Source organism: Silurus meridionalis, chromosome 26, assembly GCF_014805685.1.
Source record: "Silurus meridionalis isolate SWU-2019-XX chromosome 26, ASM1480568v1, whole genome shotgun sequence".
NCBI lineage: Eukaryota > Metazoa > Chordata > Actinopteri > Siluriformes > Siluridae > Silurus > Silurus meridionalis.
The window spans coordinates 17,023,838-17,038,157 of NC_060909.1; the positions used below are offsets into that span (position 1 = coordinate 17,023,838).

Consider the following 14,320-nt stretch of genomic DNA (forward strand, 5'->3'; position numbering starts at 1 on the left):
ATGTCTTATGTTGTGTGTGTGTGAGACAGGTGTGTGAGGGCGATGCGGAAGGCGTGCACGGGTCGTGGTCATGTGACCCGACGCCACCTTTGGTGACAGGGTCATGGAAGCAACTGGGTCCTACTGCCCCCCGAGTTACTGCCCCAACACAGCCGGTAATCACACGATTCACCTATACCAGTGCAACCGAAATTCTAGATGTTGATTGAACAAAACCCTGCCCCCCTGCTTTAATTGCACTTTATCTTTGTCCTGTTGTGTTTGTTTGTTTGTGTGTGGGGGCAGGTTGTGTGTGTGTCCGCGCGTGTTAGGCGCCGGGCTTCCGATGAGAATGTCTGAAGTTGCGCTGGAGGAAAGACGCTGCGACGCCATGAAAGTCCTAGAAAGCGACGCCCCTCCTGCCCTGCGCAGCCCCGCCCATGCACACCAGCACCAACACAACGCCACGCACACTCTGCACCAAGAGCAAGAACAGAGCTGCCCGGACCTCAGTAACCAAACCCAGGTGAATCTGCTCTCCCCTCACACACACCCAACACACTCGTAAACAGGACACACACACACACACACACACGCCTTCAGTATGCTTGTAAACCACATCCCTGGTAAGGCAAAAAACCCAAGAGTTCAAGGTTTTTGGTTTTACTAGATTCTAATAAAAAAATCAGAGACGTTGTCCAACAGAGGGCGGAGCCTGCCCCAGCTGCCACGTGCGAACGAGGCCAGAGGGGCTCGGATATCTGGAGCCGAAATCCCGCAGGCTTATCCGCGAAACTTCCTGCGCGCCGTTCCAAGTCCCGGGACGTCCACGCGTGCGCCCGTGTGACTTTGCCGCCATCTGTCGCTGGCAGCACTGCGGCGGACGAGAGCCAGACTTCCATCTCGCTGTCTTTCTCTCGCTTTCTGTCTTTCCCAATTAGCTGCTTCACTGAGGCACTCGCATGGCACACCTTCTGTCACCACGACAACCTACTTACTAGAGCGCTGCGCAACAACCAATACACAATCACACACACGTACACAAGCACTCAAGTGTTTTATATCCAGGATTTTGCGTTATAATACTTTGCAATGCGTCCTTCCTCTTTTTTTCTTTTTCTTTTCTTTTTTTCTTTATTTTGATGCAATGTTCCTCCGAATGTAATTCCCTGAAGAAGCAATTCTATCCCAATAAGGAAGCGGGACAACCCCTTCAAAAACAGCACACAAGGACGGAAACTGCGTAAACGTTTCCTGACACGAGAAAAGGCACGACTTCATCTGCATTCACGCCAATGAGCGATGGTTCATTGCGTATGCGAGTTCCCAGCACGAGGCTCGGTTCCAGGGACGTGGCGGCAAACTGACATTTGAATTGATATTTTCGCAATTCCATGCAAATGAGTTTTGACACCGAGCTGAGAACAACAAATCCATATTCAGACGAAACCTATTCTATAAACAGTTCTATTTGTCTGTGGTGATTTGGTTGTATTGTAGCAAGAAAAATCTGCCTGATTGGAAAGACTTTGCATTGCAGGCCATTTTGTCAAGTAGACAAGCAAAGCTCCATCCGAATTTTTTAATTACCTACATGCTGTTGGATACTCAAAGCCGAGCTAGAACTTGTGGATATTTCTTAAGACATTGTTTGTTTAAAGGTTTCTTTACTGTATTAAAGAGAAATTAGCATCAGCCTACAAAGTATTCTAAAGGAGTTCCTCAAACTTTCATATTACCCTTCTACAAAAACAGTTTACATTCTATGAAAATAAAATATTACCAACAAGTCTTGGCCTGTCTAGGCTCCCTAGCTGCTGGTGGTGCTAATAATAAAGATAAAATTGATTGAACCATGAGGCCATCATGGTTTGTTCTACTGAACAGCTTTTAGACCCCTTTGTCAGATGCGAGTGAACAAGACGTAAATTGGTTTGACCTACACCTAGTGTTACACGCTAATCTCTAGCAATCATTTCTAGCAAGGTGGCAGGGTATCTTGCCATTACAAAGAATGAGGGTATAATTTCGGTGCCGGGGTGTTATTTGGGGGGGGTGCCTTTCCCCCTTTGCGGGTCATCGGCGGGGGTGCCTTTCCCCCTTTGCGGGTCATCGGCGGGGGTGCCTTTCCCCCTTTGCGGGTCATCCGGGGGTGCCTTCCCCCTCGCGGGTCATTGGGGTGCCTTGGTGCCTTCGATTATCTCGCGGTAAAAAGAAGGCGGAATGTGGCCTGGTTTGACTGCAATGACTAAAACAATCTTTCATTGTTTCTAATTCCTGTCATGCAGCCGTCCACCACAGCAGGACAGCCGATGAGACGCTCCAAGGTACTGTAGCATGGTCTTGTGCACGCCTCAGCATCAATGACTAATAACTCCATCTGTGATCTTGTTTGTGAACAACGTTTGTTCCCAGTTCCTCACTACTGAAGGGCCACAGCACTAATTTGGCCAGCAGTTGCTCTTGCAGAGTTTGGTAAATGACCACAATTAGGAAGGGCTTTAGCCTTTTAGTAGTGATAGACCAAAAAAAGAGGGGTACAGGAGGCGGCAGCAAAAGTAGCACTTGGTGGGGGGAAACCATACTCTCAAGAATTAAAAGAGCAACCCATCAAGTTGGCAAATTACCTTCATAAGAGTGTTTTAATGGCTATTTAATGAAGTCGATGGCAAGTGCTTTTGGGTTGGCACTTTTTTGTTTTTCTCGGGAACAGGGCATACATTCTGTAGATCATCTCCACCAAATGGAGTCTAGGGTGTTTGCATCATTAATGTGCATCTTGGACAAAAGCATGTTTATTTGTGCTGTTGTCATGCAATTTGAACAGCATTGTGAGTTTTAAGTCTTTGCAGCTCTGTGTTGTTTTGTTGGGGGGCGGGGGGCTTTGGTGATGTTGTTTTGTATGCCGATGAGCTTTCAGTCACTTGTCAAGTGATTTTTCTTTTTTTTCTTTTTTCCCCCCTGTCTTTTGTCTTTGTTTTACTTTTGTAATGCTTGTTTTTACTTAGACCCCTTTTGTTTGACGTTTGGTCTTGACAGCGTCATTTTGTTTCGCCCGTTGCGTTTGTAGTGCCTGTTGACCTTCTTAACAGATTTTCAGACGTTGACGGACAGCGGTGACGTAAATGGCACCAAGCTCTTTAAAAATTGCAGCACTCTGAATCAAGCTTGTTGACCTCTGAAAATCGTTTTATTTTTTGTTTTGTTTTGTTTTACTGCGTGGGTAACAAGTGCAAGGGGTTGGCGCTTACGTCTGAAACGGTTTTGTGGCGAAACAATGGCCGAGCAGCTCTTTATTCACCACCACGGTTTGTCTCCTCCAGTCAAACGCAAAAGTAAAATTAGTCCGGAGTTTGGCAGTGTGTGAGGAGTCGTCGCCGCCGCCCACAATCTCAGAGCCATCACACCAGGTAATGTGTGTTTGCGTGTGTGTGTATGTCTATGCAAAGGTCGTGCACTATGACCCCATGATATTCCTTTTTTTTTTTTTTTTATAAATGACTGTTCAAAAAGCACAGTTACTGGTCAGTTTCAACAATTTCTCTGTGGTAGTAATATCTCCACTAGAGTTTGAAGTGTAGACATTGGAATTTGTACTCAAAGTAAAAAAAAAAAAAAAATTACATATTGGTCAGGCAGTGATGTCTGGTGAGAAGACCATGGGGTACCCTCAGTGTGGGTACCCTCAGCGGGGGGGTTAAGTCAAAACTCTGTGCTGGGGACACCATTTTTGTCAAACCATGTTTTTATGGTGTGCACATGTCTTTGCCACATATCTCTTGCTGCCCCAATGGGGTTCACCTATGCATTCATTTGAGGGCAACAGGGAAAAAATGCCCCCCGCCCCCTTCCGGAGAAAGTCTTTTTACTTTTTTTTCTAGCTATGTAACAATACTACATATTGTATTCTAATGGTTTAAACAAGGCTCTCATTTTGCTCTGACTGGATATCAAATAATATTTGTCCAAACACCTGCCACTTAAACACTTATCTTATGGTGCTCACGTAAACCTTTTCCACAAAGTTGGACATGTATATTTCTATTTACTGGAACTAACGGGCCAAGCCTAAACCAATTACAGCATGGCTGTACTGCTGTTCACAAAGCGAAGCCCATAAAGCTGTGGTTTCAGGAGGTTGGCATGGACGAACCGCACAGGAACTTGACCTCAACCGCTGGGGTGAATCGGCGTGCCGGCTGCACAGCAGGAATGGAAAAAATGGAACAAGTCCCCACGTTGTGACCTCTATCCGAAAGTCTTTCTAGAACGCTTTTGGCTGATCCCGCAGGAAAGGGGTAGCCCAGACCCATATCAATGTCCCTGGTTTTGAAGAGGGAGTGGACGGAAAGCACAGCTCTGTGATTGTCGTGGTGCCAAAGATACTTTTTGATCACGTATAGCGTATTGTCGTAAAAATGCTTATAAGCAAACAAGCATATTAGCTCATGAAAATGGCGATGACAAACAGGGACTTCTCCCAAATATTTACATACGTGTAAAACAGTACTTTGGATTCCTGGTGAGTTGATCTTGATGGCCGACAACAAATGAGTGGGTCGAGATGATTGTCGCATTCAAAAGACTCGATACCGCTTTAAGAAGAGTTGACCCCGGGAATCTGGACACAATGCTCACTTCACAGAAACCAGCAGTGTTTCCTATAATTCATTTCAGAACCTCCTGCAACAACCATCAAGACACATTAGGGCTTTGTTGTTCTGACAAAGTTATAAGCATGGCCTGGAAACTATGCATTTGAGACCGGGGACTTCGGGGACTCGTCCTCGTAAACTGTAATCTGGCCGGTGTACATTTAGACTTTTTTTGTTCCTCTTATGGGTGCCATTAGTATCCCCCCCTCTTTTGTCTGATGGTTTACCTCAGTTATCTACACCTTCATGGGGCCCATGGGGCATTCCTGAGGTTCACCAATGTGTGCAAACCCCTCGGCCACACACGGGGAGTGCAGTTTGTGGCAGCTCACCTTAAATGGTGGGTGAATCAAAGTGTGGTTTAACAGTAATTGTGGATTGTATTCGTATATGTACTATCTTGTCAAATAAACAAATAAAGCAAACATGAAACAAAATCCACTTAACCTTTTAGTGATGGCAAATATTTGAATGACGGACAAGCATTTTTGCTAAACAACATGCTCAGCAGTTATACTGCAACCAGTCCTTTTGATGAACCTTGTAAGCCAGATCAAAATTGGTATCCTGATATCCGAAACAAGGCTTGAGGATTGGGGCGTGTTCAGGGTGTAGATTTGGCATGCATATGTCACACATTGGTCAGGCGCACCCTTCCCCAAACAGCTTTCCAACCTCGCTCAGGGGGGCCTCTGGACATGGTAGGACATTGAATGCAGTTACTTCATTTCAAGCAGGCTGCTTTTAGTATTACTTTTTTTTTCAATGTTACATTGTATCAAACGTAAATGTCATACCACGATCCGGTGATTTATTTTTTTCCCCTACCGCATTCCCCCTCCCCGTCCATGTTCTCATGGACGCAGCTGTGGTTCTCGAGAGTCGCACTTCCACAGCATCAGCAATCCTCTCAGTAATTGAGCTCACTATGTGGTAGGTATGTTTGATTGAAAAGCGTGTCTGCTTTTTTTTTTCCTTTCCTTTTTTCTCCTCTTTCTTTCTTCCCCCTAATGGAGATGTGTGTGTTTAATAGACAGTGCGGTGTTTTTGTGTGGATTTAATAGATGCGTACAGGGAGTCAGTTTGTCCCGAGCGCAGTATTGCTCGCATCCATCATCTCTATAAAATGTAATTTTCCTGTGTCAGCGGCTTACAGCTCTGCAGATCTACACCTCCACTGCCCCCTTCCACCCCCACCCCAACTCATCTTTCTCTCTTTCTCTGCGGATTGATATAATTGGCCACTTTCACTCAAAACCCATTCACCGCCCGTTATTAAGTTATCGCGGCCGCCTCGGCTAGACCATTGCTCAGACGGCACGCTGAAGCGAAAATATTGCGGAATTAGCATGGCGGCGTGCAGAAACGGCTGGAACGGTTTCTCAACGTGCGGTTAATAAAACGAAGAAACTTTTATAATCTAAAGAAATAGCTACTTGTGTATACACACAGAAGGGTTTAAGGCCAACACCTGTTTTTATTCAACAAAATTTTTGCATCAATTTACAATTCTGAACTAATTTCTAAGTAATATTTATTAATATGAAATAAAAGCCCAGTGGTCATTTTATAATTGAGAGAATTATTAGTCCTTTTGTAATGGGGGACGGTGCACAGATGAACAGATGTTGACGTCCTTGAACGTGTGAAAGAGACGCCCCCGCTTTTCCTCCCTCGGGAATGAAAGGTGTCGCTTCACATCCCAGTCTCTTTGCTGTATTTAATTACCTGCTTCTCTTTCTTTTTTCTTTCTTTCTTTCACCGGCGACCGTCTCCTGTCTTTTTCTGGCCGAGTGCCTTGTTTTTGATCTCGAGACGAAGCAGTTGATCATTGGTAGGGCGAGTTTGCTTCGCCCTGACTCCTTGTTTTATTCATTTTTTTCTGTCTATCTATTTATCTCTCTTTATTTATATAGTAAAGGACATAGCACTTGCTTGCAGTGTTGTGTCCTTAAGGGAAATAAAAAGGGGAGAGAAAGCAATGATGGACAGATCGTTTTTTTTATTGATTCATTTATTTGTTTATTTCTAAATGCAGCGTTCATCGCTCTTGTACATGTCCAAATATGATCACATTCATTATGGTTTTAACAGTGTCCTCTCCATGCCCAACGTTCTCTTCATGCCTAAATACAAGAAATGCTGACGTTACTTGTGCTTTTGCACACGGTATTGTGTAAGTTGTAACGTACACACCCACACACACTGGTTCTAATGGGTTTAATTATTCTGCCTAAGATCAGAGTGAACGCAGCAATGTTTAATATAAAGATATATTTTTTCTTTTTAAACCATTTAAGCCCCCCCATTAGAAAAAACAAACGAAGCCTAATGTTCTCGCTCTCCGTGCGTCCTACAGGATAAGATCCATTTGCAGCTCAGCCAGGCTTCGGAGAAAGAGGAAGCTGGCAGCGGGGATGAAGATCACGCAGAGAAGAGCCCGGAAAAGACTGAGCGAGTCGAACGAGTGCCAAGAAGATCGCTGTCGAGAGGTGTGTGTGTGTGTTTGCGCAAATGTCACTGTGGGCGGGCTGACGGTGTTTTGCACGGACGCCTCGGTTGATATGACTCGAAAATTTTTTTTTTTTTCTTGTTCAAATGGGTGTAATATGCAGTTGATTTTGTAGGACAAGGTGCATCATAATAAGCAGCAGAAGGTGTGTGTGTGTGTGTGTGTGTGTGTGTGTGTCAGTCACAGTGACTGGTGCTGGCAGATGAGGTGTTTTCTCACATGCCAGATGGAGACAGCAGAATGTATGCAGCATGTAAAATGTCTCTCTCCCTCTTCCTCTCTCTATCCCTCGCTCTCTCAGACCACAGTCAGGAGTACACCGACTCGACGGGCATCGATCTCCATGAGTTTCTGGTCAACACACTGAAGAATAACCCTCGGTACGTCCGGCGTAGGAAGCACAAAATCAGAACAAATCACAGTTTGTTTGCAAACTGTTTTTTTTTTTTTTTTTTTTTTTTTTAAAAGAGTACAAAAACCGGATTCCAGCGGCGCCTGAGGGCAGATTGATGCCTCAAGGCTGAGAAGCTTGCAGTATTTCTTCGAATAGTTTGTTTCAGATTTTAGCATTTTGTAAAATGAAAACTTTGACACGGGGGGGAGTGGGTCGGTGCTGGGATGCTGTTATTACATCAATAAATCGATCAGCCAATCACGTGTAATATGGAAATTGGGAGCTGCCGTAGTGCTCGTAGAAGGTGCACTCGGTGGTGGTAATACAACGTCTCAGCACCCGATTACATTCAGACCCAATGTGCAAATGAGATTTCGGAGAAACCTCTAGGCTGTTTGTCCTCGGGGTCCCCGGACGCGAATCCGACGGCTTTCACGCGTCCTAACACGTCTCACTTTTGTAGCTTGGTTTATTTCCGTCGTCCGTACCCTGAGGTTTTGGATAACATTCACCTATTCTGTTCTTCTCACAGGGACCGGATGATGCTGCTGAAGCTGGAGCAGGACATCCTGGACTTCATCGGTAACAACGAGTAAGTAGAAACGAAAGGAGCCGTTTTTAAGCTCCACAGGGAAATAATGACTCGATTACTGATCCTAGATTCTTAGATCAAAAAGGCTCTGCCCTCATATCTCTCAGAGCTTATTCACTGTAAACAGTGTGTATATATGTTTACACACGCATACAGTCAACCCCCAATAACTTAATAGTAAATCTCCTGTTATTCCACCTGCCATTAACATTTAAAATTATTAGCACTAACAAATTTAATTTTTTTTAAAAACAAATTGTATTAAAGTGACAATGTCTATATAAATAACTCCGGTACCATAGGGACTGCGGGGGTGCGTCCAAAATCCATGGATTTTTTAGTTTTAGAATGCGCCCCCTCTGGTTTATCGAGGAATTGCATTTGCCACTTAACTAATTAGTTCGGCTGATTTTTCCCGCTCTCTCGTGGAAAGTACGATAGACCAAAAAAAAAAAACACTTATAGGGAATTTATTTAATTTAGTTTCATGTTGAAATAATGACCTTTTATTAATAAAAAATATCAATTATAAAATGAAGTAGTTAATACAGTACCGTGTATATAAAATAGCATTTCGAGGGTGGCGACGTTTATTACGGTTTTTCGTTTATTTATTTAGTTTATAAACTTCAGACGCTCCACACTTTACGGACTTTTGCGGACGAATAAACCTGTCCTGAAAGTGACATTTGTTCAAAGACGAACAAAAAAAAAAAAAACAGAGGAGAGCCGCCGCGAGCCTACACGATGCGCACTGGGCACGGGCTGTTTTTCTTAATTATTATAAATTTTGAAATGAGCTCTAGAAAGAAATGTGCATGATCTACATCAGCATTTGAAACTCTCCTGTTCCATGCAGGTCCCACAAGAGGAAGTTCCCCCCGATGACGTCGTACCACCGGATGCTCCTGCACAGAGTGGCGGCGTATTTCGGCCTGGAGCACAACGTCGACCAGAGCGGCAAATCGGTCATCATCAACAAAACCAGCAATACCCGGATGTGAGTGTGGCGAACGTGATCACCCCACCGCTCGGATACGGCCCCTGGAGTCGTCTATAGTCCCTCTGCCTTTCATTCGATTACAGTATTGAGTTATAAAGGCGAAATGTTTCTCGCTTACGTCTCCTTTATACGTAAAGGAGACGTAAAATTCCACAAAATTTAGTGGAACATCTTCCCAGTGGAGCTTTTTCCAACTGCATATAAGGACCCTGTCTCAATCTATATCTTATGCTCAGGGGTCTTCAATCTTGTGTCCATCTAGTGTAAGTAAAGGAATGTGAGGGTAGAGGATAACAGCACTATTTGATTTATCAAACACTCATATTTACACGCCATGAGCCGCCTCCAGCTCTCGGAAACGCATCTACGATTCAAAACGCCTCTTTCTGTGCGTCTTATTGTCCCGTAATCCTCTTCAACCGAAGCCGATTTAATTAAAGTTGCATTAAAGAGGAACCTGATCTACATATTGTACAGAATTGTGGCCTCAAGCATTTTTTTAGATCCTGTTGAGCTCCGCTTTGCTATTAATAATTAAAAAATTGTAAAAAAAGTCAACGTATTTGGTAGAGATGTTATTAAATAGTGTATGTTAATAGGGGGGAAAAGGTGTGTAATTTTTCTCTTCAAATACGAAGCAAGATCGAGTTGGTTTCTTTTATTTATATATATTTTGTGCTTATTCTTCAAATCCACAGGGGCAAGATCATTTCCAGCTCGATAAAAGGTGTGTGTGTGTGTGTGTGTGTGTGTGTGTGTGTGTGTGGCTTTGAAAATTCTTATTTATTATTTAAAAAAAGATTTTCATACACTTTCCGGTTTCCTTCGCCGTAGGATTCAGGAGGACGTGGGTTATATTAGCAGTCATCAGAAGCGACAGATCTTCAGGTGGTGCACTACACATCCTTCGGTTCCACACACTGGTTCGTTTGTGAGCTTTCATACCAATTAAAGTGTGTGTGTGTGTTGCAGTTTGAGGGACAGCAGCTCGGAGAACGATCCGCGGAGCCTGGAGCCTCGGCCCTGGAGCAGCACGGACTCGGACAGCTCGCACCGGAACGGCAGGCCGGCCATCACTAAAGCCAGCAGCTTCAGCAGCATCAGCGTGCTCATACGCAGAGACAGCACCGCTAGCAGCAGGAGCACGGGGAGGCTGTCGAAGACCGGTAACGCAAACACACACACGCCGCACGCACACACACGGACCTGAATTTTTTAGGGGTATCATCATTCTAATACATTCGATGATGAAATGATGATCAAATGTACGACGCATTGACTCCATTATCATCATCATCAGATGGAAGACGGTTTAAACATGTACACCTCCAATATACTGATAGGAACATGGAGACACACACACACACCATTTTTTTTGTGTAGCAGTACTCTAACACACACACACACACAAAATCCTGCTTTAATTCCTTATTAATAGCATTATTTATATAATAAATCAATATTTGAGGCCAGTATTATTTTTTTTTTACTTCCTCTCTTCCTCCTCGGTGTCCTGCCAACATTAAAACGCCCCCTGTTGGTTTGTGGTTGTGGGTGTGTGTGTGGTTCGATGTTCAGCAGCCGATAATAGAATTAATCAAAAGCTCAGCACAGGATTTTCTTTATTGACTTCTTCAATTCGATGTTTGTTTATTTTAGGAGCGTAATCTAGGCCACAAATAACGTCAGGTACCCCCAAGCCCCCCTCCACCCCCCCCTTTGTTCATTGATTGTTATGAAAACACAGCCGCACGATGCAGATTCTATTTTATTTGCATTACGTGCTTTTATTTGAGTTTGCGGCGTTTTTGTGCCGTCTGCCTTTCTTTACCTAAAGTTCCATCCGATCCCTTCATCGTCTCGTGTTTCCTCCTTCCATCATCACCCCCCGGTGTCCATCGCTCACGGCTTAGAGACTTTTTTACTTCCTGTGGCAGGTTCCGACTCCTGTAGTAGTGTAGGTTCATCTACCGGATCTCTGTCTCGCCCCACCTTGTCGTTCCCCGTCCAAGCCGTACCCGCGCCGACCAGGCAGGTCCGGACTGGCACCGGAGACCCGGGCTCTCCGCGCTCCGCCGCCAGCGCCACCACCCGCGCCGATACTAACACTAGTGCTAACGCTAACACAAGCTACTACCTCCTTCCTCTGGAGGCCTCGGGCATCCCAGCAGGCAGCATGCTGCTACACTCGCAAACAGGTGCGTACCGCCAACTGCGTACCACCTGCCCGAGAGGGGAAGGGGGTCAAGGCAGTGATTAGTATGTCATCAGGTAAATAATTTTATTGCCCCCCCCAGGTCAGCCATTTGCAAACCCCGACGGCAGCGCTATGGTCTACAACCCCACCTTGACGACGCAGCAGGGGAGGGGCCAGCAGCCCATGGCTCCGCCCCTTCCACCTCCTACGCATCATTTCCAGCAGCACCAGCCGGCCAATCATGTAATGGCCCAGGTTAGTCCCGCCCCCTTTGTTTTACGCGTTTCTGCCTCTGTAATCAACTCTTGAATTGTTGGTCAGTTTTTCCTCCTGTCTGTTCTCTGTTTTCCGTGTACATTTTGGACATTTCGTCTACGTCTTGTTGCTCCATCCCTGTCTCTTTGTTTTTTCTTTCTTTCCTCTTTCTCTTTCTTTTTCTCCTCTGCAGCATTGTGGTCAGTGTGTCCAGTACTCAGCGATCTCTTATCCTCCTCCGCTCCTGCCTGTTCCTCTAAACCAACACTACACTGTGGTACTGCTCTCGCTCGCTCTCTCTCTCTCTCTCTCTCTCTCTCTCTCTCTCTCTCTCTCTCTCTCTCTCTCTCTCTCTCTCCCTCACTCTTTTGTCTGTTGTTTTTCTTCTCACTCTCTCCCCTCTTTCATGCCCACCTCCTCTCACTCTCTGCCTCTCTCTCTCTCTCTCTCTCTCTCTCTCTCTCTCTCTCTCTCTCTCTCTCTCTCTCTCTGTCTTCTCATACTCCCTCATTTTCTTTATCCTCTTAGTGTAGACAAACCCTTTAGTACACATTGTTGAAGGCACTGGTTGGTAAATCCTGATGAAAGGAAGATAGAAATGGTTTGTCTCGGTTTTATTGTAGATAAAATTATAGGATTTTTAATTTATTTATCAGAATCATCTAATTAGTATAGATGGACTTACAAGGTCTTATGAAGCAGTGTTCGTCTTAAGGACATGTGTGTGTGTGTGTGTGTGTGCAGATGTCGTGTTACTGTGCCCCTGGTCAGTATCCCCATGCGAACCAGCACTACAGACCAGTCACCCCAGTACACTACAGCAGTCCCCAGAGTCAACCTGTTCCACCACAACAACACACACACACACTTAAACGTCGTTCAAGTGTGATTGTCACGAAGTCTGAGCTCCGCCCACATGTTAATCCTGCTGAAAAAATCATGCCTGTGTGTGTGTGTGCAGATGTCGTGTTACTGTGCCCCTGGTCAGTATCCCCATGCGAACCAGCACTACAGACCAGTCACCCCAGTACACTACAGCAGTCCCCAGAGTCAACCTGTTCCACCACAACAACACACACACACACACACACTTAAACGTCGTTCAAGTGTGATTGTCACGAAGTCTGAGCTCCGCCCACATGTTAATCCTGCTGAAAAAAATCATGCCTGTGTGTGTGTGTGTGTGTGTGTGCAGATGTCGGCGTGTTACTGTGCCCCTGGTCAGTATCCCCATGCGAACCAGCACTACAGACCAGTCACCCCAGTACACTACAGCAGTCCCCAGAGTCAACCTGTTCCACCACAACAACACACACACACACACACACACACACACACTTATTTCTACTCTCCTAAGATAATACATGGTATCATTATTAATCCTAGTGCAGTCAAAGGATGAGTGAGCAATATGTGTGTGTGTGTGTGTGTGTGTGTGTATATGAGATGGTGATGTGTGGGGGGTTCTGGGGGGTAGGAGGCGGGGCCGTGCCACTGTCTGAGAGGCAGTACGATTCTCACAGTGAACCGGTCTCTTTTCCAACTCCCCACTTTCTGCTCCTGATTTTTTTTTTACCTCTCTGCCTGTTGGCCCCATTATGGTGAGCAAAAGGTGTGTGTGTGTGTGTGTGTGTGTGTGTGTGTGTGTGTGTGTGTGTGTGTGTGTGTGTGTGCACCTTCATATTTTTTTTATTTTATGTTGACAAATCCAGTATTTCATGAATGGCCACCTTATGTATGTATGAGAGAGAGGGACAGATACAGATAGAGGGAGATGGATTGAAAGAAATGAGGCAAGATGTATGGATGGGTGGATGGATAGTGATGGATTTAAATAGAGGGATGGATGGATGGATGGATGGATATATGTAGAGCAAAAGTTATCTAAGGATGTATGATGAAAGATATAGAAAGGGATGGATGTGTGATCGGAGCGATATAGATAAATGTAGGTTGAAAGAAACACAAGAATAGAGGGAGATGGGATGGATAGATAGAGATATAGATAGATGGAGGAAGGAGATAAACATGTATAGAGAAACATGGATAGAGGGATGATGTATGGACAGAGGAGGGATATAGAAAGATATAGAAAGGGATGATTGATTGATGGATCATTAGAGGAAATATAGATGTAGAGACATGGTTGGAGAAATTAGGATGGATGGATATGAAAAGAGAAGTGAATATAGAAAGATATAGAGAGTTAGAAAGGGATGGATGGAGCAATAGAGAAATATAAATGGCGAGAAATAGACGGGGAGGTGGTTTGAGAGAGAGATGTGGATGGATGGATGGATATGTAGAAAGATATAGTTAGATGTTGGGAAATTCACCATAAATATATATATATATAAATTAAAACCTTCAACGCCACACATTTATTCATGTCCTTTTCTTTACGTGGATAAATAAAATCTCAAATAAAATAATATAAATAAAATGGTTGAATCGCTAAACGTTAGTTTTGCTGCTGCGTCTCAAACCAAGCACCAAAATCCACATCATTTTAAAAAAAAAAAGAAAAAACGCCACATCCGGCAATTAAATCCGTCCGTGTGGAAACATAGCAAAAGTGCCGTGTGGAGTCCCGATGATTTAAAACGCGCGTTACTTTAGAACATTTTTGTCTTCGTGCGCTGTGCTGAGTTTGGTTTCACTAATAATAAACGTACATTTGCATAAAGCATCCATATTCAGAGTTAACTCACGATTCAAGAGAAATATACAGAT

The 14,320-nt window shown here is 44.5% G+C and overlaps 1 protein-coding gene across 1 annotated transcript in view; it reads left to right on the forward strand.

The window, feature by feature from the left end:
• Positions 1 to 14,320, forward strand: part of LOC124379810 (R3H domain-containing protein 1) — a 30,597-nt gene that overhangs the window by 10,693 nt on the left and 5,584 nt on the right. The window contains exons 2-18 of the mRNA XM_046840389.1: positions 30 to 155; positions 286 to 505; positions 2,268 to 2,306; positions 3,303 to 3,389; positions 6,994 to 7,126; positions 7,448 to 7,526; positions 8,073 to 8,132; positions 8,992 to 9,132; positions 9,755 to 9,862; positions 9,970 to 10,023; positions 10,108 to 10,301; positions 11,073 to 11,333; positions 11,433 to 11,587; positions 11,781 to 11,924; positions 12,332 to 12,397; positions 12,549 to 12,614; positions 12,711 to 12,898. Coding sequence (XP_046696345.1) covers positions 326 to 505; positions 2,268 to 2,306; positions 3,303 to 3,389; positions 6,994 to 7,126; positions 7,448 to 7,526; positions 8,073 to 8,132; positions 8,992 to 9,132; positions 9,755 to 9,862; positions 9,970 to 10,023; positions 10,108 to 10,301; positions 11,073 to 11,333; positions 11,433 to 11,587; positions 11,781 to 11,924; positions 12,332 to 12,397; positions 12,549 to 12,614; positions 12,711 to 12,898 — 1,955 coding nt within the window. The 5' untranslated portion in view covers positions 30 to 155; positions 286 to 325. The remainder of the gene's footprint in view (positions 1 to 29; positions 156 to 285; positions 506 to 2,267; positions 2,307 to 3,302; positions 3,390 to 6,993; positions 7,127 to 7,447; positions 7,527 to 8,072; positions 8,133 to 8,991; positions 9,133 to 9,754; positions 9,863 to 9,969; positions 10,024 to 10,107; positions 10,302 to 11,072; positions 11,334 to 11,432; positions 11,588 to 11,780; positions 11,925 to 12,331; positions 12,398 to 12,548; positions 12,615 to 12,710; positions 12,899 to 14,320) is intronic.